The sequence below is a fragment of the Plasmodium malariae genome, assembly GCF_900090045.1.
Source record: "Plasmodium malariae genome assembly, chromosome: 10".
Lineage (NCBI taxonomy): Eukaryota > Apicomplexa > Aconoidasida > Haemosporida > Plasmodiidae > Plasmodium > Plasmodium malariae.
Window position 1 is genome coordinate 47,903 of NC_041784.1, and position 26,263 is coordinate 74,165.

A 26,263-nucleotide genomic window follows, 5' to 3' on the forward strand; every position below is an offset into this window, starting at 1 on the left:
GTGTTTCATGTAAAAATTTTATCAATGAAAAAAGTGAAATATATTAAAGAAATATATTTATCACATAAAACAGTTCCATTCCTCTTTCTAAATATATATTTACTCTTTGTATAACCTACTTGTCTATATATATTGATATGTTGAAAATAATTAAATACAACACTTATGGTTAAAATTATAGTATATAATTCAATAGAAGTGAACATGAAATTATGATCACATGCTTTTAATTAGTTGAATAGATAAACAAATAAAATAACATTGACACATAAAGATTTAACACCTTTTAATAAATATATTATATTTATATAGTCATTATAATCCTATATCACAAAATATATTTTCTATCGTATTCTGTTAGTTATTGTGATATTTTAAGTCCCTCATTAGAGGTTTAATATATATTTATACACATTATAATCATAATAATAAAGCTAGCATATTATAATTATTAGCTGTGTTAAAATAAATTAATTTATACAGATACATTCTGTATAAACATAAAGCATAAAATCTATCACTATATAAAATTTATTAATATATTATTTTCTAGAATATCCTTAATATACATATGTTTCTATTAATACTTTAAAAGTATATATAGCCAGTAATAGTCATCCATAAATATTTCACTAAATATTTATCCTAATACTAATTACATTTAAAATATATTCATATATCAAGTTTCGAATTCATTATATTACAAAATAAACGAAATTATAATTAAACGAAGGAAAATATTCCAAGATAGTTATCAATTAGCTAATTCATTTAATATATAGTTTCAGGACATATAAAAATTTAGCATATAAATAAAAATTAATAAAAAATTAAAACATCTTAAAAATAGTTAAATTAATAATCACATTTAAATATTTCTTTTAATTCCTATTAGCTAATATCTTTGTTTATTTTATAATAAAGTAAGTGTCCAACAACTATTATAATTAGGTTATAAAGTAGTAGAACCCAAATTTATAATAAAAAAAATTGTATAAAACAAAACAAGTAATATATATAATTCATAAAATAAGACTTCTAGTGTTTTCAATTCGATAATTTTGTCAAAATACATGATTTAAATAATTCAATATATCTAATGTAAATATTAGTGAAATACGAAAATAATAGCACTTATCTTATCAGGAAAGGATATATAAACATTCCATAATTTAATCCAAAATAAATTTTATTTAGAAAAAAATCCAACAAATTATACATTAATATTTTCTTAATTTATGCACAATAATATAATCTTTTAATGATATAAATAATATATAAAATATATAGATTATTTAAATGAATTTTCAATATAATATATACTCATGTAAATTGTGAAACATTGAGTAAACAGTACTATTATGTAAACAAATAATTTAATAGTTAGCTTAAAAATTTCCTTTAATTGTACTGATTTAGAATCTCAAAGTTTGTAAGCATTTATAAATAATCCATAATTAAAAAGTACAATAATTCATGATATATCTATAATTACATATTTAAACTATGCAAAAAATTACGTCCTTTAAAAAGACTTTTACATCTGGTAAATTATATAAAATATTACACATAAAATATATTTTATAGAATAAATATTAATATTTTTTTTGGGTAAAAAATTTTTTTTATATGTATTAATATAATCCAGATCATTTATATACACACAATGAATGCAAAAAACATCACATTTATTGCTAACATTACTATAATAATACTTTTTTTTAAAGAACCTAAACAAATAATCTTTTTAGTATTGATCAGAAAAAAATAAAAATTAGTTAAACAAAATGTGTTACATTCCAATTAAATTACATGAATTATTCTATTATATATTAATTTTAACGCAAATATATAGATATTATTCACGAAATCTATTTTGACACATAGATGTATATATGGAGACAAAATATTTGATTAAGCTTAAGTCGTTCTTTAAAATAAAAATTGAAGAATATTCAAACAGTCAAAAGTTAAAATTAACACAAGAACTAAGAAAATAATTATTTATTGTTTCTCGATAAAAACCCGATATATTTAGCTGTACTTATTAAATATAAGTAGTTATTTTTATGGTTGTTTAGTATATCACTGACTATATGACTATATATGTTATATTCATTCTTACAGAAAAACACATATTACCTCTTATTTAATCTTTTTATGAACTTAATGTTCTCATATTTTATAACTTTATTATAGTAATAAACCATCCCTAATATAAATACAACAACAAATATAAGGAAAGGTACGCAATAAATCAAAATAGGTGATCTGAATATTATTTCTATTGAACTCCATCCATCTGTGCTTAAAAATGTAGCCAAAATTCCCTCTATCTGATCACTTTGACCTCCTGTAATCGTCTTTGGGTATACCAGGCTTAATAAACCCAACAAACCACCACCTGTATATGTCTCTAATGAAATATCTAATACGGGCACAATCAATACCAAGAAAAATAACAAAAGTAAAGCAATTCTTATTCTGCGTTTTTTACGTTCTAATTTTTTATATTCCTTATTTTCAAATGGATTTATGTTTTTAATGTAATCTTTATAATCAAGTTTTTTAAATATTTTTTTTTCAAAATCAAAATATTTTTTTGTTTTAGGTATAACACATTTATTTTTCTTAACAGTTTTACCTAATTCCTCCATATATAACGAACTCCTAAATAATTGTTTGCGTTTTCCCTTTGTTCCTTTTTTATTTTTAGATATATATTTTTTTTTTCTCACTACATTATTTGGTATTTCTTCGTTAATATATGCAAGACATGAATCCTTATTCCGTTTATATTCTCCTAATAATCGATAATTTTCTGTATTTAATATTAGATGAATATTACATTTTTCATCCAAACTTTTATTAAAAGGGCTCTAAAAAAAAAGAAAAAAGTAAATATTTCTTATTCAAATGCAAAAATATTCTCATCCTACAAAAAACATTAATAAAAACAAACAATAACAATATAAGTAATGCAAATGTATATGAATAGTGTTAACATACCGTGTCATTGTAAAAATGACATATCCAAATTAAAAGTATAAACGTTGAAATTTTAATAAACAGTAACGTAATTTTTTGTTCCATCATATATATATCTAAAGTTTTAATATATTTAAAAAGAATTATATATATGATAATGTATTATATATTCAATCAAAAATAATACTACATATATATTTTCAATTTTTGTTTATTATTTCTTGATACATATATAATTACATATGTATATCTACAATGCATTTTGCAATACGCAGCAGAATAAAATACCATATAATATATTATAAAATTTTAATATTTATGTTATGAATAACAAAATAACTTTAAATAAAATACTATAATTTTAATTCATTCATAATTATTCAAAATATATAAGTTTGATATTTAATATAGTCCAACAATTAGAAAATTTTCTTATAGTATCTTTTCAAAGTAAAAATATATATGATATAATAATGTTTATAAATGATTATTTAATTTACAGCATAAAACGTATAGAATATAGATCTATTTGCAACATTTTACATATTAGGAAAATAATTTCTAATTTTATTGACGTTTTCCTATTGTTAATTCTATTTTTTATGTTATTACACTTTGAAATAACATGTTATCTATTTTATAAAATATTAGTTATTACAATTATACAATAATTCTAATAATTAATGAAGTAGTCAATAATTTATACAACTTTTTTTGATTTTTGAAGTATAACACATTTTTTACTTGCTACATAAACAGGTACTTTAGGTCAAGGTTTACAATATATTTACAAAATTCAATTTATAATGTTCTATTAAATCTATGAAAAAATATATATATTTAAGATGTAAATAAACACTTATTTTTTATATTTATGTCATATTTTAAAACGCTTAATTTATAATATAATTTAATATGTAGCATAAATTCTAAATGGAAATATTTTAAATGAATTTCCTTAATATTTTTACATTTTCACCTATATATATGAAGAATATTAATACATTAGAAAAAAAAAAAAAAAAAGGACACATTAAAATTAACAGTTGAATGCTTCAAAGAACTATCATAATTTTAAAATATATCAAATTTTTTAAATTTATTTATGAGATTAATATACAAGTTATTATATGTACATTAGAAATAAGGACGTTTAACCATATTATTTACCAATATATATTATTGACTATTATCCTGATAAATTTAGAGCCATTATAGTAGTTTTTGTTTCACCACTTACAAACATATATTGTCCGAAAAATAATAATACATATAAATATTAAACAATAAATACAATTAAATAAAAATGCTTCTTTTTAATAATATTTATAACCACAAAAATGATTTATTCAATTATTACTGTTACATAATTGATGTAGAGAAGATAATGACAATCATAAAATTATTGTATTCCAAAAATATTTCTGAAAAAACCTTAAATAAAAATTTATTTTATTTTTCTTTTAAATAAATATTAATTTTCCAGCGAATAAATTAAGAAATTAAGAACAAAGAAAAACCATGAAAATTAAAATAGCATTTTAAAGTTCAAAAAATAAATAAATATACACATACAATAAATATGTTTCCTTTCTTTCATTATGTATAAATTAAGGCAAGTTTATCAAAAATTTTAAAATAATTAATCACTTAATAACCGGAACAAATAGTAATATTATACTAGAAAATAATAAAAAATATAAAGCAGCAATATTTACAGTTAAAATATAAATTAACAAATGAATTCAATAAAATATCATTAATTGTAATGTTATATATTAATTTTAATGCATAAATATATATTTTTCATTGAAAATTTTATATAAACAGAAATATATATATTAAGCTATAATAATTAATTCAGGTGAAAGAATAAAATTATATTACATATAAAAAACATTCAAACATTCATATTTACAAAAAAAATAAAAACATATTTTTTTTTTATTTGCATACAAATACTACTGCATATATGTAGCATCGTATATAAAATATATGCAATTGTTCTTCTATTTAATATGTCAATAAAGATATTACATGCAGCATATAACATTACACGTTTCTTTATTTAAATAAACATATACTTTACCACTCATAGAACGTTTCCAAGGACTTAATTTGTTTATGTTTTATGATTTTTCTATAATAACAAAAAATTCCTAGAATAAGTATAATACCCAATATTAAAATAGGTACACAATATATTAGAATACTAGATACTTTTAATGCTGTAGTTGAATTCTTTGAACAAAAAGAGCTGAATGAAGGGGTATCTACGCCTTCAGAGCCAGCTTGAAGAGACTGAGAATCAGACGTAGAACTATATCCTAATATCTGACATAATAATGTCAATAAATAAATTGAATTATTAGAATTACTTAATGATAAATCTAATATAGGTATCATTAACACCACCACGAATAATAGTAAAAGTAAAAAAAGTCGTAATCCGTATTTTTTACGCTTTAATTTTTTGTAATTCTTATCATTAATTAACATCATTTTTTTAAAAAAAGCTTTATCATTAAGTCCATTCATTATTTTTTTTTCATAATAATTATATGATTTATGCAACATGGATGATTTATTTTTCATAAGTTGCTTAATCAATTTTTCCTTAATTAATGCACTTCTATATAATTTTTCTTTATTTTCTTTGTTCCATTTTTCATTATCAGTTGTAAATAATTGTTTTTTATTTTTTTTTTTATTATATGATATCTTTAATTCTAAATCACCAACATTTGCAAAAATACCTTTTACACAATTTCCTAATAATCGATAAATTCGAGTATCTAATTTTTTATCAGAACCATAATTCTCATCCAAAATTTTGTTAAACCTGCTCTAAAAAAAAACGTAAATATTTCATATATAAATGGATAAATATTCCCATTTAAAAATAAATAATTAATAAAAATAAACAGTGAAATTATAAATAATACAAATGCCTTCAAAAAATTTTACCATACCATGTAACTGTAAAAATGACACATCCAAATTAAGAGGATAAACATAAAAATTTTGATAAAAAAAATAAACATAATATTTTGTTCCATGCTATAGATGACTTATATTGAAATATATGCAATAAAAAAAAAAATTTAACATCAAGTTATACACTTCCAACAATAGAAAAATAACTCTTTTATTTTAATGTTTTTTTTTTAAAAATTAACATATAGAGCATATTTCATTACTTAATCTAAAAAAAAAATACCAAAAAAAGGATGCTAAAAAATTTTATAATTAATATTATTTATAAAAAATTAACTTTAAACAAAATTATTTAATTTCAATTCATTCGCATATATTCACAAAATACAATTTAATTACATATTACAGTGATTAAACTATTTCTTTTTGTGATTTTTAATTATTAGAAATTATTGAATTTATTTACAATATACAATGTATATAATATAGGTATATACTACTGTTCTAGATATTTCTAGAATAATTATTATTTTTAAGCTTTTCTACTAAATATTCTAATTTTATAAATATTAAATTTCGGAAAAAGTAGTTAATAATGATAAAAAAAGTATTAGTTTTTACAACAATGAAGCAAAAGTATCAATAAGTTCAAAATATCTAGATTTTGTGAAAATTTCCGTATTTTACTGATCATAACGCGTGCTTTTTTTTATAGTTCATAATATCTTTAAAAAGTCATATTTGTTATACAATTCATAATATATTAAGATATATATATTTAAAAAAGGAATTATAAATTTTTTTTATTTTTGTATAATAATCATTGAAAATTATTATTTTTTGTTTTGTTTATATGCTTATTTGTAAATAACATGTTTTTATACATACGAATTATTTTATTTTTTTAATTAAACAAATATATTTATAAAAAATGTAAGAAAAAAAAATATGGTATAATACCCATATAAATTGTGTAAAAATCAGAATAATTTTGTTTCAGTAGTGCATTTTTTTAACCCTATCTTGAATAAAAATAAAAATCCTTTTTCTTCTTAATTTTTTTTTCATAAAAATTCAAAAAATTTTTATAAAAGTAAACTAAATCAACAATTGCTTAACTTCACTAATATTATCATTAATATAGGCAACATGTAATTTATTTGTGATATATTTTATTAGACAAAATTATTGATCTCTTACATATATTATTACTAAATATTATCTTTAGGCTAATATATCTGAAATTTTTTACGAATATTTTGAAGCATAAAATAAAATTATTTTATACGCACATGTATAACATTTACGGAAAGGAATATAAATTACGTAAAGTATTATAACATTTAATAATACCAAAATAAATGAAAAAGTATTAAGGAATATATTAAAATGTTTCTTTGCAAAGTAGTGAAGTTTTTTACATACATTTTTCCATATATTTACCTTAATATTTCTAGATAGAACTATATTTTTGCAAAAAAAAAATAAAATATATATATGCTATTTTATATTCTAAGCAATGCACTCTTATATATGCATATAGTACAATTAGAAAAATAATATTAAAATTAATTTTACATGTCAATTTGAGTTTACAAGATAGCACTTTTAAGAAAATAAAGTATCATGTAAAAAGCTCGTATATATATTTAATCAAAAATCATATATATTATACTCATATAATTGAGTCCTCTACCGAAAATACAACTTAATATTTTAATTAGAATATTCTGGAGTTAATAGCATTAATAAATGCATAATTTCATATAGAATAACTTACAATAAAAAATAATGTAGTTCAAAAAAACGAAATTTTATGTACAAAAAATTTAGTAAAACTTAGGAAATTATTTTTTCTATAGATATTTTTCTTTAAAATGTTAACTATATTAATATAAGGCTTTTACGATTTATATATAAGTATTCCTAAATAATATATTAAACTGTAACTCTTATACAACTAATATAAATGAAATAAATTTGATGTTTTATGAAATAACTATCAGAGCAGAAATATTTTTATGTGTAGGTTTTTATCCCATACTCTTTGTTGCATTTAGCGTCAGGGGTAATTATAAAAATATTATACATTAAATATATCTTTTTAATTATATAATAATAATTTACAGAAGTTTTCCTAAGAAAATTACTTTTATAAAAAATTAATAATTAAAAAAAAAAACAAATGGTAGGTCAAAGATGTTCAGATATTGTATTTTTTTTTTTCATTTCTATATTTTTATTTCTCTTGTAACATTTTCATACTATTTTTACTACAGTATTTATATTAAACATAATTTATTTTATTTATATTTTGACTGCATATTATATATTTTTAAAAAATAATACATAATGTAAAATTACAAGAACAATACTTAATTTTTAATCTTTTTTATTTAATATGAGTTTGATTTTTGTGCAACATTACTTTTATATTTCCTATAAAAATAAAAATTCACCTATTACAGCTAATTATATGCATTAGATTTTTTATAGCATAATAATTACCATAAACTTATTTATCAAAGAAAATACTAAAATCTCATTTTTCTACGGTGTCTATTCAAATTTTTTTTAATTACTTGATTACTTCTTTGTTTATATAACATTTTTCTTTAACACAAAAACTTAAAGAATACAATGTAGACGTAGTATGTATGTATGTATGTATAGAAGTATTCATGTCAAAAACTAAAATTATATTTGTCATTTTTCCCCTGTAACTTTTTGTTATATATATTAAGAGATAGTGAAAAATTTATATTTACATATTTATATAAAAAGTTGTTTCATTTAATTTAATAACATGTGCTATTTCCAATATACGCCTTTATATAGTAGAATTTATAATATATATAAAAACTTATTTTATTGTTTATTATACGTTCTACTATTAGTATATAATATATAAACTGTTTCACACGTGCACATTTCTTATCTTATAATAACAATTATTTACAATGCACTGTTGCAAAGAATAAAATATCTTTTTTATTCTTTGTACTACTTTAAATTATGAGTTATGTGCGTGCTATTATATATATAAAATATTTAATTTTAGTAAACTCAATAAATGCAAATATTTTAATACATTTTTAATATCATTTAGTGTAATTATATATACACTAGAAAAACAAAATATATGGAATTTTCTGATCTAACACTCCATACTTTTGATTACTTGTAATTCTCTATATATTTTAATTGTTAATCTTTTTTACAAAGATAATATATCAATAAAGCATTCTTAAATAAGATAAATTAATATATCGTTTGCTATATCAGAGTTTACTGTCTACTGGTATATATGTTCTAATTTATGTATTTGTTTTCTTTTTTTTTTATTTTTTACTTTTTCATTAGATGATTATATTGAAAAATATTCTTGTTAAAATTATTATTCATAGTATAAATTCAATATTTTCTTTCCCTTTCTTAAAAGATTACTCATGTAGCATAATACGCTACATTTAACTGTCTTCTATCCAAATTTGATTTTCTTTGTTCATACATGTATTCTGTTAATTCTAGTGTATCTGTATCTTCCAAATTACGTCTACTTGATTTTTTCTTTAATATTCGAGTATTCATCCACGACCAAATTGGAGTAAACTATTATTAAAATGATATATATAATATGCTTATATAATAATTATTTCATATTTATTTTTTATTTATGTATCTATTAAACAAATATATATAGCAGTAAATTAAAATATTTAAATTAATAAATTATATTAATAATTACTTTATACAAGAGGAAGCCAAAGAAGAATATTACAATAAAAGGTATAACAATGTACAGGATAATTTGAGAAGAACCAAAGGTTGATGGATTAATTACAAATTCTTGGTCAATATTAGCAGTATTATATGGACTTGAATCTTGTTCTTCTGCGGAAACTTTATTAATTATGCATGTCAAACGAGATAACTTTTCATTAAAACAACTGGGAATATGATTTTTTAGTTGCATAATATACGTAACAAATTTTGTTTTTGCACAGTCATACAGTTCATTATAAGTATTATCAGCATTAACAAGATAAGCACTAAATTCATTGTTACACATATTATTATGATTTTCCAGTGTACTCTTAATGTAAACGTGATCTTTGCAATAATCAAAAGCAGTCTTCATTTTTTCAAACGTCTCCATATTAGTTTCTTTAAAAAAAGTACATTTGCATTTACCAGGCTTATAAAGAATATTTGAAATATCATTGAGTATTCCAATAACTTTAGAAAATGAATTTTCCTCTAATTTACTTAATAATAATTCATTGCCTAACCAATAGTACAAATTACGACACTGTTCTTTACAATCATTGCCATCTGAAGTAAAAGCTACATAACATAAAGCCCTCGCAAGCTTATCTTGAACACTTTTAATTTTTTCATAATTATTTAATTGAGCCTTTTTTTTTGAAAATTCACTATTATCTTCAAACGCAAAGCAATAATTATTATTTGACTCAAAATTTTGTCTATAATAAATTTTAGATGGTAGTGATTGTATAAAACTTTCCTTAGAGTTAATAAAATAAAAAAAAAAAAAAAAAATTTATGTATATAGAAAAGCCAAATCTTCAGAATTATTTTATTAATGTAGTTCATAAGAAAAAGCATATTCCCCTGAATATATATAAATTACAATTTAAGATGATATGAACCTGTAGGATACCGGGCATTTTTGTATATGTCTTGAGTCTTAGAATATTCTAAATAGGAGAATAAAAAACATTTTTAAAATGCATTTATATATTATATATAAGAATACACAATGTATTCGTAATTTTCATAAATTTTATTAAACATTTAAAAATGAAAAAATATATTATCTATTAGGAATTGTTTTCAAATATTTATAAGGTATAAATTATAATAATGAAATTATACTTATGTAAATGTAACATTTAAATATATAATATAACCAGAACAATACATAATATCATACACAAATAAAAAAGTTATAATATTATTTTAAAATTTTGTCACATATTCAAATGTTAAAAATTATAACTACTTATCATAAATTTAAGGTTTCTTCGAATATACCTATACGTGCGATATTACATGCAGGTATGAAAACAATTTTATCATTTAATATTCTTAAAAATATATTTTTGGTTAATTTTTTTTTTCATTGTTAATATAAGAAATTATTATCTAACATATACAACAGCTATGTACACATATATATAATTGCATTTTCTTAGTGATGCATTCCTATATTTTAATTACATTTAAGTTCATTGTAAATTTTTAAATTAGGAATATATGAATTAATTGAAAATTCACATTATATTTTTCAGAACGTTCTATTCATTTAAATATTATTAGAATAGATAATAATAAAAATTTCAATAAATTAGTAGCAAAAATTAATATAAAGTTATCTAATGTGCATTTAACTCAATATATAAATATTTAATTCTCTGATATATACAATTTATCTTGAATATCTCTATATATTACATTATATTAATATTATATTTTTATTACTTGTAAAATTTAATGCTTCAAATTTTCTTTGCATATTTTTAACTAAAAATATTAATATATATACAATCATATTATTATTTATATTAAAGGTTATTTATTAATATTTTTATATAGATACAATAAATAATAGAGATTATAATATTATAAATATATTTATCAATTTGATGAAAATGATAACCTGTTTTACATATAATTTATTATTTTAATATATATTTATTTATATTAGCCTTAACTCTTCATTATTATATTACATTTAAATAAATTGATAAAAAATGTTTAACTTAAAATGAGGCTAAAATTTGTTTTGCATAGTTCGTATTTCTCAAGAAAAAGCACACAATAAAATAAATTCCTTAAATACATTTTTATTAACAATATATTACCAAATTATTATCTCCTTTTATTATGAAGAGTTTTTATTACTGCTTTTTGACATTATTAAATTTATGGAGTTATTAATATATTCATTAAATAGTTCTTTATGTTTTGTATCGTACTACTAAAAAAGGAGCACTGCAATAATTTTGACTAACATTTGTATTGAAATGAATATATTATTTTTTGGAAACATTAATATCTTATTTTTTATTAGTTTTATATTTTGTGATTTTATTTTTTATATACATATTAGATTAAGTAGACAATATTTTCATAATTCATCACTAAAATAATTAGTTATCCATAAAGTTAATATTTTTAAATAAATATTTAGAAATCCATTTTATTATTATGTATCTCTATGATAAATCTCTAAACACGTATAATTATATTTTATTCAGTTTTTTAAACATTTTTATATAAGTATATAGATTCCTCTTTTCTATTATAATTTTACTTAGGTTTTTTATTACTTTTAATCCATAGTTATAAAAAAGAATAAATAATTTTCACATAAATGTAAATATTCTTAAAAATGCTTAATTTATAAAAAAATAATTTATTTTAAAAAAATTAATGACTAGTAGCTAACCGCGTTATGGATATAATTACATTAATAGGAATAAAAATATCCTAAAACTTAATATCATATCTGTAAAAAATTTCATTCATTAATCATTTACTTAATAGGAGCTTTATTTTATTAGACGCTTACATTTTTTTCTTATTTATGCTTATCTTATGAAATCTTTGCTCCTTGATTTCTTCAACAGTAAATATAACCTTATATTTAAGTATAATTTTCTTCTTTTTTAATTTCATGCATAATATATGACATGTTTTCTGAAATTATTGAAGAATTATACAAATTTTCACACACACAATAAAAATAAGAGTAAAACTTTATTATATTTATTTCTAAAAAAAGTATGGTTTATATAATGATATACGTAAAAAAATGTACAAAAAATAATATTGCAATATTTCATTTTTACATAGTTTGTTGTTAAAATACGCAAAAAAAAAAAATAATAATAATAAAATAAATATTATTATATCATTTTTTATAACAAGCAAATATTTTGTATTTTAATAATAATACAAAATTTTCATAATTGCATTCCAATACAATTAGAAGTTGCTTGTCAAATATTTTCTTTTTGAATATATAATTTATATAAAGTAAAAAATGCATTTTATTATATATATATCTATATATTTATTTATTTTTTTTTAATATAATTATAAAAACTAATTACTTAATACTCTCAGAATAAATAAAAATCTTATGAAAAAATATGACACGCGCAGAAAAATACTCACCTGCATTCAATATATATCTATATTTATAGCATAGTCGTAATTATATTTATTTTATAATCTATTTAATAGGTTACTAAATCTTATAAAATCAAATATTAAATGTTTATATAAATTCATTTACTATTTTCCATATATTATTTATTGTAAATTCTGTTATAAATTTTATTTTTATTTAATTTTCCTTAATAATTACGAGCGCTATATAAAAATAAAAAAATTTCTTGTATTATTAGTATATTTTATATGTTAATAAAAATATGATCAGTATATTGTTATGAATTCTTTTACATTAAAGAATTTTATAAAAATTAAATATAATCATAAAGTCTATTGAATTTTTACAAAAGTTTTTCATTTCATGTTGTATAAAAATACAACACATTAAATATAATAATATATTAAATAAAGGGCACCACAAAAAAATAAAAATAAAGAAAGAATGCGACCAAAAAATATAAATAAATACGAACTATTATTTTACAGAATTAAAAAAACCAATTGTATAAATTATATGTCTAAATATTATAATAATATTTTTCTTATTATTTAAGTTCATTTATAGTTATTCTAACACGCAATTTTGTTAAACAAATATATTATTGTACATAATATTGGGTTATTCGATTTTTTTTATATGATCCCTTTCAAAGCCTTTTTATCACATTTTAGATTAAGTACATTATATATAATTCCTTAGAATACAAATAATAAAAAAATATTTCTACTTTCCTTTAGTTTTGTAATTATATTTATAACAGAATATGTTAAAACTTCTAATGTTTTTACTATATATCTATTAGTTATCAATATCGTGCTAGATAATTGTTCATAACAATTTATTGTTAACCTTATCATACATAAAATATGTATCATTTTGTATTATACATTTAAGGATAACACATTTAATACAGTTTTATGTTATATAGTTTATAATTTCATATAAATTTTTTATGTTTGTTTATTTTCTTATTTAAGGATTTTTTAATTTCATTATAACGTCGCTATTTGAATAATTCATTATATCTTTCATATTTTAGTGGTTGTCTTCTATTTAAACTAGTATCCTTATTCTTTTAATTTCAACTTTTATTTTTTCTTCTATTATCTTGTCCTTATTAAATAGTATTACATATAGATTATAATTTATTATATTTTAAATATGTTTATTCTAGTTCGTTATCCAAGTTGATATAATAAGGGGGAAATTAACTACAAACATGAGTAAGTACTCAATATCCTTTAGGATTTCTACTCGGACAACTTGAAATATAAATATATTATTATTTCCCTATATTGTTGTATAAACAACCCTTCACATTTCTTTTTTTTTTTTCTTCTTATATAACTATGACAAAAAGGATTTAAACATAAAAATGTAATATATAAAAAAAATATAATATAGTATTATATTATTGTTGTAAATTTTAAAGGACATTTAATTATAAACAGTAGTATAAAATATATATATTTTAACGTAAAATGCGTATGTACTTTGTAAAAAAAAAAAAAAATTATAATTAATGTGATTATAGAGCAACAAATATTCCTAGACAGAAAAAAAGAGAATCAGACGTATTATATAAACATACTTATGTACTAGAATTATCAACAATAGTACGCAGAAGTATATTAACTTTTGATACTTATTCTATATAATTCAACCTTAATTTATTAGATCTCGCTTATTGGGCATCCAGTTTTCTTAATGGTCAGCCTTCTAATGGACACGGGGAATTAAGTAAAACTTATAATACAACATTTTTTGACGAATACGAATAAGCTTTCGATCCATTATTTGATGATAAACTCTTAGATACTCACTTCCTTTCAGGTTTCTACACATTACGTTCTCTATCTGAGATATCACTTCCAATATTTAGTTCTCCCTTTTCACCACTAAGCACTAACACTTTATGTGAAAATTCAGAAACATGTAATTTAAGTTATCTTTAAATATTTTCTCATCTACATATTTTTTAGAAGCTTCTAGTGTTGTGGGGATGCTTTTATATAACCATACTGTCTTACCATGAGGATTACTCACCTGATGACATCTAATTAATCTAAAAGTGATGGTTTTTTCTGCTTGATAATACGCATTTTCCTTTTATCTACCATTTGATTTATATTTAACAGCATATTTTGAGAATATGAAATCTCCTTTTCCTCAGTTAAATTAAAACATATGTAATAAATAATTGGGATTATAACCTTCTTCGCATGTAAAATAATCTTAACAAGTATCCTTTCCAAATGCATTATAACAATCCACTCTGTAAATTTTATATAGCGATTTAATTGAACTAAAGTATTTATCATATTAGATATATATAAAATCATCATAACTATTAACACAAGAATCAGCAGTGCTATGATTTTTAAAATAATTATACAAATACATTTTTTATTTTCTTTCGTTCAAAATGTCATTTGGATCGTAATGGATGTGATAATAACTTTTAGATTCATAGTAATATTTATTTTTAACATAGCAAATTTTACTAAAATATGAATCATAATACTTTTTGGGATATTTATAAAACATTTTTCATATTTCATAATATTACACGTAGGTGAATTATGAACAACGATTATTACTCTACTCTGAGTTAAGTATTGTAGATTAGTTCTTAAAATTTCTCTCAATTTTAATACAGAGTTCACTAATTCCTTGATATTTCCCCTTAAATTTTTGAAATTCTTTACATTCTTCATCAAAACAATAAAAAGTCGTTTCATTATTAAATATTTCTTATAATTTAAATTCCGGTAAATCTCTTTTAAGATCATTCTAAAAATAAAGGAAAAAATATGAGTTATATAAGTGCTAAAATATTTTCTATAAACAAAAATTCATTGTTCTTCTAAAGAAATGGATTATTAAAATAATAATATTTCAATATTTTCATTTACTATAAACCGCGTATGTGTCATATGACCTCCATTATAGATTGCATTTTATTATAGCTTATCTGAACTTACTAAAATGACATTGTTAATTAATATAACTTTCTATATATAAAAAACAATAGCACATAATCTTTTATTATAATACGTATAACTTTATATTTATTTTAAAAAATGAATTTATATTTATTAGTAATAACTCCTTTTTGATATATATATGGATATTATATATAAAACTGTTATATATGTCATATAAATGCGACAATTTAATTTTGAAAAAATAAAAAAATTCTTAGGTGAATAATTATCGAATAAATTATACTATAATATATTATTGTTTTGTACAATATTGATATTTATAAATGTTATAAGATTATGTGTTAATGTATAATAAAGAAGTTAATATTACGATTGCATAAACATAAATACTTGTTTTTATAGCAATATATTCCTAGCAATTTTATATTACATATTAAAGAAATTGTTATACATTGGTATTTTGTTTCTTTAAATAATAAATATTTTTTACAAACACTGATTACATTTCAGGATGAAAATTAATATACTAACTAACGTATTTATCCAAGTTAGTAGGTTATTCTAATGCATAATCTCCTTATAATATTAAGCTAACTTTTTATACAAATATAAAAATTTTAATATATCGAGAAAAAATATTATTCTTTAATAAATGTATATTTAATAAATGATTTAAATTATATATAAAGTGCTTCTTAGGGAATAATTTTATTAATTATATCTAAAATACCTGAAAGGATTGTTATACACTATAATTATAAAATTACACACATCGTTTTACTTCTTTTAAATATTGGAAACTTAAAATATTACGTTGTTGTATATTACAATTGTATTTACATAATATTATTTATTTGCACAATTTATATCAATATATATACGATTGTACAATGATATTATGAATTATACTGAGTAAAGAATTACATAAATAAAAGCTAAATAAGTTCATTTTAAAAACAAAATACAATGACTAATATATATTTTCAAAATAAAAAGATACAATTTCAGATGTAAATAAGTGCATAATCTTGATAATATATATTATATAATATAAATATATATGTAACAGTTATTTCAAAATTACCTAAATTCTTAATAATTATGAAAACATATATTAAATGATTTTTCAATTATATATAATTATATTCTTCATTTTCATGAATTCAATATTATTTTTAAAGGAAAATAAGTATATTTATGATCTTTATTATTCGTATTATGTATTTCCTTAAAATTTTTGTAATCATTTTATATAGTTTATTAAAGTATCATTCATCCCCAAAACAACAATCTTAATAAGTTATCAAAATCGTTAACATTATTCTCTATATGGTATCCGCTATATGTTTATATGAATTCAAATAATTTAAAATACTTTTCTAAGAGTGATTACAATATAAATTGATGTCTAATTTTTTATATTAAGTAATAATATAATACACCTTCATAAGAATAAAATTTTTATAAAGCTGTATTAATAACAATTATCATAATAAAATGATATATAAACATTCATATTTATATTATTTACCCATTAAGTTTTAATATATATTTATTAAATAAAGTAAAAAAAAATTTGAATATAAATATATAAAAATTAAAAATATATAGCAACATATATTATATTTGTTTTGTAAACTCTGAAATAAATTTTTAAATTTGCATAAATGTATATTAGTAATAGTTGTTCTTCTTTTAGCTTCTGAGCTTAGAATATATTAACGCTATTAATTGAGAACACAATAAACATTCATAATTATAAAAAAAACGAAATATATTTTTATATTATAATATTAAATAAAAATATAATGTAATTGAGTGAAATGTTAAATAAAAAAATATTCATTTGCATTTATACCATATATGTATATTAAGTTTTTATTATTATTTTTTTTTTGTACAATAATATATATTTTTGCTTTCCAAAAATAAAAATTGTAAATACATTTCCCCGTGTTTTTTAATTTTTTATTACATTTTTTATTTATTTCATAAATTACCCTTTTATTCTTTATATTTCCAAGTATAATTTTCCTTTAAAATATAGTATTATTATAGATTAAAAATAGCCTTAAATTAATACATAATTTTTGTGTATTATTTTTATGAATCATAGATAATAAAAAATAAGTGCATTATGTATATTAATTACATTTACTTCTTTTTAATATAATAAATAAAAAGAATATTATATTCTATGATACTAAATAATAATATGTGCAAATAAAAATAATCATATAATATTATAAATAAATATAGCCATGTTAAATACAAATTTAAGTTATATAAAAGTTTGTTAAAAGAAAATTTTAGAGTACGAATAATATACTATTTTTCCTATTGGAAAAATTATAAATGAATTCATAATATACTATTCTGTTTAAATAAATACTATTGAAAACATATTCTTAAGGAGAAACATAAACAATTAATATTTTTACATAACATAAAAATTTCTTATGACAAGAAAATTATTCTGTAACGTGTTATTGTTACACTTTCTAAATTTTTACACAATTAAAAATTAAAAATCCATTATAAGCAAAAAATTATAATTACTTAAAAAAAAAAAACAAAAAGTAAATTATTACAATTAAAATGGTTTTTTTGAATTGCTAAATCAATTTTCGTATAATGAAATAAATATATTTTTATTCCACTAATGTATATGTTCATATGTTTACATTCTTAATGACAACCTCTTGTATTTCTTACAAACATTTATCATTTCAACAGCAAAAATGTTACCTAATTAAAAAGAATTTTTTACGTATAAATAAGTTAAAGCATAAAAACTGATAAAGTAAACAGTAGAAAAATTGTATTATCAAATAAATTATAATAAAATGTAAGTTCCATTTAATACAATTAAGAGAATACTTTAATTTTTTTTACACCCTCAAAAATTCATTGGTATATTTATTTATCATGATTTTTTTTATTTTTTCCTTTTACTTATTTAAAAATGATAATAATAATAATGTGCAAATTTATTATATCAAAAATTTTTATGTAATATATTTAAAACATAACTAAATCAACAATTACTTAATTGAAATAATTAAATAATAAATGCAGAAATACTTTGATTTTCTGGAACATTATAATTCGCATAAATCTAATAATCCCTTACATGCAGTTTCTACTAAAACTAAAATTCCATTAATAAACCTAGACTATATTTTAGATATAGCCTGAATTCCAAATCTATATTAATGAATTATATGAAAAAAAATATAATTCGATATTGTTACCTTACCTTATTAAAAAAATAACAGTTATAAATATTCGCATATTATTTATGGTAAAAGTAAACTATATATGTGCATAAAACCATAAAATAATATTAATATTTACATAATTTATCTGTGTATTACCATAAAAAATTGGATAAATATAAAAATAAATTCTTACAGATAATGAAATGGTTGTAGAAAATACATATTAATTTTAATTAATGAAATGATAATTTATGTTTTTTTAGACATATAAAACATTTATAGAATATTACATATATTTCTGGGAAGAATAAATATCCTTTGTACATATTATCTATTAATATGTGATTAAATTTAATTCGTTAATTAAATGTTTGAATGATAACAAAATAAGAGTCCTATACATTACATTTATCTATAAATATGCAATGTAATTAGTTTTAATTAATTTTTTCATAAACGAAATAACACTGCAATTATGTAGAATAATAAAATTATAAATATTCTTAACTTCTCATTAAACTGTAAGAATTTAGAATTCCTAAATTAGTGAACTATTATAAATAATCTTTATATAAAATGAACTTCGCCTTGTTATATATTAATAATTCCCCATTTTATATCTTTCAAAAAATAAAAGTAAATGCGTTTTAATAAATTTTTACAGCAAATATGTATAGTACATATCTCAACAGAGATATTTTACAAAATATATATTAAGTTTTTCCTTTAGTAAATATACGTATACATATCAGTGCAATAATATATACTTCGTTTCATTAAATACAAAAAAAGACTCATTTATTGCTAAATTAAAACTAATCTGATAATTTCTAATTATTTAAACAAATAGTAATATTCGTCTAGGAAAGGGTAAAAAATAGTAATCAAATTTTTTATTATTTCAAATATAATTAAACAAAATACTCTAAAAAATTATGTAAATTATACTTTTATGTTTTCATTTTAAAGCACATGCAAATATCCTTCAAAAGAATATATTTAAATGTACAAATTTATGTTATATGCATTAATATATAATTAAGTTAACATATTAATTTAAAATATAAATTTAAAAAAAATAAAACATTCAAATTCATAAAATAACTAAGAACATATATTATTATTTTTAGGAATTACAAAAGACATTAATGTGTAATTCCTTGTATAAAGATTCTTCAATTAAATATATGTTTATTATACATATGACTAATGATATTATAGATATCACGTCAAATTGAAAGATGTGCGACCTAAAACGTACATATTTTTTATTATTCATTTCACTTTTTACTGAACTTAATTTTTTCAAATTTTTTAGCTTTTCTATGATAATAAAAAATGTAAGTTATAAGTGTGACACCTAATATTAAAAAGGGTATAACATATAATATAACACTAAATAATGCTCCTAGTACACTAGCGGAAGTGCTCCCTGCCGAAGTCCATAAGGGTTTCGTTAACCATTCAAGATAAGGCTTCAATATGTTCTCATATGATGCTAAAGTTGTTCCCAATCCTGATAGATCCCAAAATCCCTTTCCTTCAGATGATAAATGCAGAGATATATCTACTATAAGTACAGTTGATAACAACAAAAAAAATAATATAGGCAAAGCTAATCTTAATGATAATTTTTCAAGCATTATTTTTTTGTAAGTCTTATCACTAATATTCTTGTTGCCTTTAAGAAAATCTATATAATCAAGTTCTTTGAATACTTTTTTTTCAAGGCGAGAGTACTTTTTTGTTTCAAATGTAGAACATTTATTGTTCCTATCTTGTTTATGGCCATCATAATTATTTAATGAACCTCTATATAATTGTTTCTTTTTTTCTGTGCATTCCTTTTTATTATTATATATATCCTTTTTTTTGTTCACTCCATTATTATATAAACCATCTCTTAACATTGCACCATTTGAATCCTTATCCTGCTTATATTTTTCTAGTAATCCATAAGTACTGGAATCTAATTTTCTACCAATATTGTAGTGCTTATTTTGGTATTTGCTAAACATACTCTAAATACCCAAAATAAATAATTATTATTAAAAGAATAAATAATACAATTGTGAAAACATCATTCATTAAAATATAAAACGAAAAATATGAATTATACAAATATTCTTTAATAATTTTATCGTACTACATTATTGTTTAAAAGGGGTATCCACGTTAAAAAGTTAAATACAACTATTTTAATAAATAAGAAAATCATAATGCTTTTTTCCATGGTATGTTTTTTTAATATATTAATATATTTAGTAAAAAATATATTAACAGCTATGCAATATCCTTCTAAAGACAAACGATATGATATTTATTTAAAATTAATTTTTTTTTTTTTGATACGTACTTAATAGAATTTATATAAATACAGAATATAACACTGATATATTAAAATAATATTAAAAAGGTATTATATGATCTTTAACGTAATAGTGTTTATTAAAAAAAATAACTTTCAATTAAATAAAATAATTTTAATTCATGCAAAAATATTCGAAATATGTAATTTAATTATTTAATGTAATCCACTAATTAAATAATTTTTTTATTAATTTTTTTAAAAATAAACTATGAAAAAAATAACGTTTTCATATTATAAGGAAATATGGAGTTTATATACCATATGGAACGTATAGTATATATATAAAATACAATGCTGCATATTCCAAAGGGATAACTAAAGAATATAATGTCATTAAGTATTATAATTTTATCAGTATGATATTTTGGAAGAACTTCTTTCTAAAAAAGTGTTAATTATAAGAAAATAATAATAGTAATAATAAATGAAGATAACTATGTTTTATGGAATATTCTGTTATATGTTAATATGTCGACATGTTTTATTTACGTATAAAGAACATACAAACTTTTTTAGTCTATACTATGCATAAAGAATATAATATTATCGAAATATCTAATCTCTGAAAAAATATATAACCTTATGTAAGACCTAATTTTTCTTTTTTTGCGAAATTTTTTGAAAGATATAGGTTTAATAAAATTTAATTTATACCATTATTTCTAAATGACGAATATTTATAATGAACTACATAATTTTTTTTTTTTTTTAATTAACTGTATACATTTAGTAGAAATAATTATATAGTCAAAAAATATAAAAAAGAGAAAGGAGATTAAATGTATAAGTAGCACAGATACAGTAAAAATAATTTGATCAATTTAGAAATATATCATAAGAAATAAATTTACAAATAATATACAGAGCACAAGTGACTTGTAACAAATGATAAAGCACAAAAATGTAATTTACTAAAAAGTGTGGTTTAATAATTTTTCAATTTACAATTTTCAAATAAATTTATTATTTTATGTTTATTCATTTAAAATACATAATGCTTGAAATGCATTTTAGAGGTATATCTTAATAAAACAATATACATATATAAAAATATAACATTTTTTAAAAAATACTTTTAATGGAAAAAGCCCATTTTTCACAAATAGATTATTTTCTTAAGAGCTAAAGAGAAGATGATGCTTATAAAAATATCATTTTCATAAAAATTTATTTTAATAATCTAATATATAATTTTATATTATTCTTATTAAAAAGTTTTAACGTGCAATATAATAATTTAATAATTAAAAGATAGAAAAATTTACCTAAAATTAAAACGCTATTTTTAAATTACAACAATTAACGTTATTTTATGTTTATTGATTTGGTGTATATATTATTATCTTAACCACACTAATTAATTCTTTTATTTAGTTTCTTTTAGGTGTTTGATCAATTTTATTGCCTCACTTCTTTATTCTCATTTAATATCTCTTTATGTAATATAATTTAATCCATTTTGCAAATATATAATAATCCATATCTATATATTATATAATGAATTTCGAAAAATAAGGATAGTATATAGCTACATTCCTTCATGAAATTACTTAAAAGTAGTATTTTTCTGTTTTATATATATTGATGATTTCTAAACGTGTTTCTGGGTCTTCTTAAAAAATAAATCTTTATTTTTCCATATTATTCATACCTGTCTTAAGTTAAGAAATCATATACCAATAGTACAATTTTCTTGTAAAATATTTATTTTTCTCCTTATTAAGTATGTATATCATGGGTGTATTGTTATATTATATATATATATTACTCAATAAAATTAGCGTAGTTTTCATATTATATCTTTTTTACATTTAATAATTAATTCAATTAATGTTTTATACATACAAATAAACAAGTTAAATATATAATAATATAAGATTTTAACATATTATTTGCATTCCTGTACTAGATATATAATACAATACGTACAAATAATATAATATCATTTAAATGTTCAATAATTATCGAATTTGATACACTGTTTATTGGTTTCATCATAATTCACGTAGAGAAGCGTTAGTTTTTTCATTTATATAAAATAAAATTGTTTTAAATGTTTTCTGTTTTATAAATTTAAACAAAAATTATGTATTCTACTAAGTCTAAAAAGATTCAATACTTCAAATAATAAATGTATTCCTAACATGCATCCTTAAAAATATTAGGGTTTATATATTAACCATATAAATAGATGTATTATACAAATAAGATATAATGTTTTTATCCAAGTATAAAATTTTAAAAATTAATAAAGTATTCATAAAAATTATATTATTAAGTGCATAATTGTACCATTCTTAAAATTTGTCAATATTTTAAGTGTATGTACTAAAAAAAAGATAATAACAGTTCCAGCGTATTTTTCCCTTCAACAGTCATACACTCAAGAAGAATCTCAAGCCGTTACTACTTGTTAAGAAATTATTTCTTATTTTCCAATTATTATATTAACACTAAATCCATTATTTTTCATGTTTTTTTTCTTCCTTAAAACCATAAATAATTTCAGCTAAAAGTTAAGATATCATTTTTCATGTACTTTAATCTATTACAAAAAATAACTGCTGTTATAGGATAGCAATTAAATATATGTAATTTTTAATAATACAAGCTTACTTCATTTGTACTATCCTAATATCTTCAATAAGAATAAATAAAAATATATTGAAATATTTAAATAAACAAAATGAACAAATATCACCAAATAATTTTTAAATTTGTTGTATACATTCGGCAAAATGAATGCATTACATAACATGCAAAATTATAACTTATATATGTTCAATAATAATAATAATAATAATTCTACATATAATATAAATTCCTAAACAATTTATTTGAAATGTTTTAAAAAAAATCCAAAAAAAGGTTTCAGAATATATTATTTTAATGATAATAATGCAAAATTAAACGTATATGAATATGATTCTAATAGAACTATAAAAATTTCCTATATAAAGCCACAAGTGAAATATTTTAATAAGGTAAAGAAATAATAAGAAATTAAAAGATAAACATTCTATGAAATTTTATATGTTAAAAAGAATAGATAGAGAAAATATAAAACTACTTTCACATTAATTGAATAATTAATATTAGCATTGTTACGCAATGATTATTTAGGGTATATATAATTTATTAAGAAAAATAAATATATATTATACATTATGAGGATAACTCGAAAAATCATTTTCCATAAAACTACCATTATTTATACTGCAAAAATAGAGTTTTCTTTATATTTCCCAAAAACTTGTTTCAATAAAGATATTACATATATTAATGTAGATTTATTACATTAATAATGATTTTTATTCTATGATAAATAAATTGTCAGAAACGCAATGAATTATGGAACTCATTTTTTTGAAATATAAGTACTAGAACGACGAAATTTGATGTTAAATAGATTATACAGAGAAAAATCATGCATAATCCAATAGGTTTAAATGATATTAATTTAAACATAACAGTAATGTTACATATTTCACATTAAGATAATATGTATACATATATTTTATAACATTATATATGGAATTACATGTAAAACTAAATTCCTTCTATTAATATTCATTACATATTAAGCGAAAATTGTGTATTTGATATTCTTAATACAAAGACTTTTTTTTTTATCTTTTGGTCTACACGAAATGCAAAAAGAGAAAATATAATTAATAAAGTTCATTAAATACTTTTATTCATCTTAATAATAAATAAAGATTCATAATTCTTTTTATAATAAAAATTGTTGTGCATTAAGTATTATACAGTACCATATGATATATTACTCCTTTTTTTTATTATACTAAAAAATCAAAGAAAATAATTAATATACAAAATGTAGTTATTTTTATTAACTAAGATGCATTAAGATAATATATAGAAAACGTATATTAACATAAAAAGTTTTTCAATTTGTGAGGATATTATATTTTATATTTTTTAAAAAAATTATTAATTAAAAATCTAAAAAAATAAAATAATTATTATAAGAAAAGTAATATATAATTTTAATATTACTAACAAAATGTTACTTATATAATCAATTCGCATTAATTATGTATTATAATGAGAATGTATAATCTTATTTTACTTCATAAGAAAATACATATATAAAGGATTCAAAACCATATATTAACATAATATTTAATAAATTAATAGAATTTATATTACTTATTTAGAAAAAAAAAATGAATCATCAAGCATTATAATAAAATAACTCTTTTGTATAATAATTTTTATGTTATATTTATTATTTACCTTTATTTATTAGATGTATTATATTTTTAATATAATCGTCTGTAAATTAAAATTTTCCCCTAATAAAATTATATTTTGATATTGGAGTCAATATTATATTCTGTTAAGTACAACTTTTAAAGAATTATTCTTAATGATTGTTATAATTTTTTGCATTCATATTATTCTACTATGCACTTAATTATATGGAAAAACATAGTATTTTTTCTTCCTTTTAACTTTTGTAAGAAATTTTTAATAATTTATTTTGTATATTATTATGTAAAACTTAATAAAGGTAATGGTATACATTATGAATATGTCTTTTTTGTGTACTATATTTTCGCATACAAAT

The 26,263-nt window shown here is 19.0% G+C and overlaps 4 protein-coding genes and 1 pseudogene across 4 annotated transcripts, besides 1 other annotated feature; all 5 read right to left on the reverse strand.

Moving 5' to 3' along the window:
• Window positions 1-2,138: 2,138 nt before the first annotated feature.
• On the reverse strand, window positions 2,139-3,096 carry PmUG01_10010900 (fam-l protein; the record flags this gene model as incomplete). Its single annotated transcript, XM_029005293.1, has 2 exons — window positions 2,139-2,879; window positions 3,010-3,096. 2 exons carry the CDS (start codon window positions 3,094-3,096, stop codon window positions 2,139-2,141), a joined length of 828 nt encoding a protein of 275 aa, XP_028861896.1.
• Window positions 3,097-5,073: 1,977 nt separating this feature from the next.
• PmUG01_10011000 (Plasmodium exported protein, unknown function) lies at window positions 5,074-6,047 on the reverse strand (the record flags this gene model as incomplete). Its single annotated transcript, XM_029005294.1, has 2 exons — window positions 5,074-5,835; window positions 5,961-6,047. The coding sequence occupies 2 exons, from the start codon at window positions 6,045-6,047 to the stop codon at window positions 5,074-5,076; spliced, it is 849 nt and encodes a 282-aa protein (XP_028861897.1).
• A 3,325-nt stretch (window positions 6,048-9,372) lies between these two features.
• Window positions 9,373-10,616, reverse strand: PmUG01_10011100 (PIR protein; the record flags this gene model as incomplete). The annotated part of the gene is made up of 3 exons (XM_029005295.1): window positions 9,373-9,537; window positions 9,674-10,453; window positions 10,599-10,616. The coding sequence occupies 3 exons, from the start codon at window positions 10,614-10,616 to the stop codon at window positions 9,373-9,375; spliced, it is 963 nt and encodes a 320-aa protein (XP_028861898.1).
• A 3,955-nt stretch (window positions 10,617-14,571) lies between these two features.
• On the reverse strand, window positions 14,572-15,607 carry PmUG01_10011200 (annotated as a pseudogene).
• Window positions 14,572-15,607: a sequence feature (PIR protein, pseudogene).
• A 4,971-nt stretch (window positions 15,608-20,578) lies between these two features.
• On the reverse strand, window positions 20,579-21,531 carry PmUG01_10011300 (fam-l protein; the record flags this gene model as incomplete). Its single annotated transcript, XM_029005296.1, has 2 exons — window positions 20,579-21,319; window positions 21,445-21,531. The coding sequence occupies 2 exons, from the start codon at window positions 21,529-21,531 to the stop codon at window positions 20,579-20,581; spliced, it is 828 nt and encodes a 275-aa protein (XP_028861899.1).
• Window positions 21,532-26,263: the final 4,732 nt, after the last annotated feature.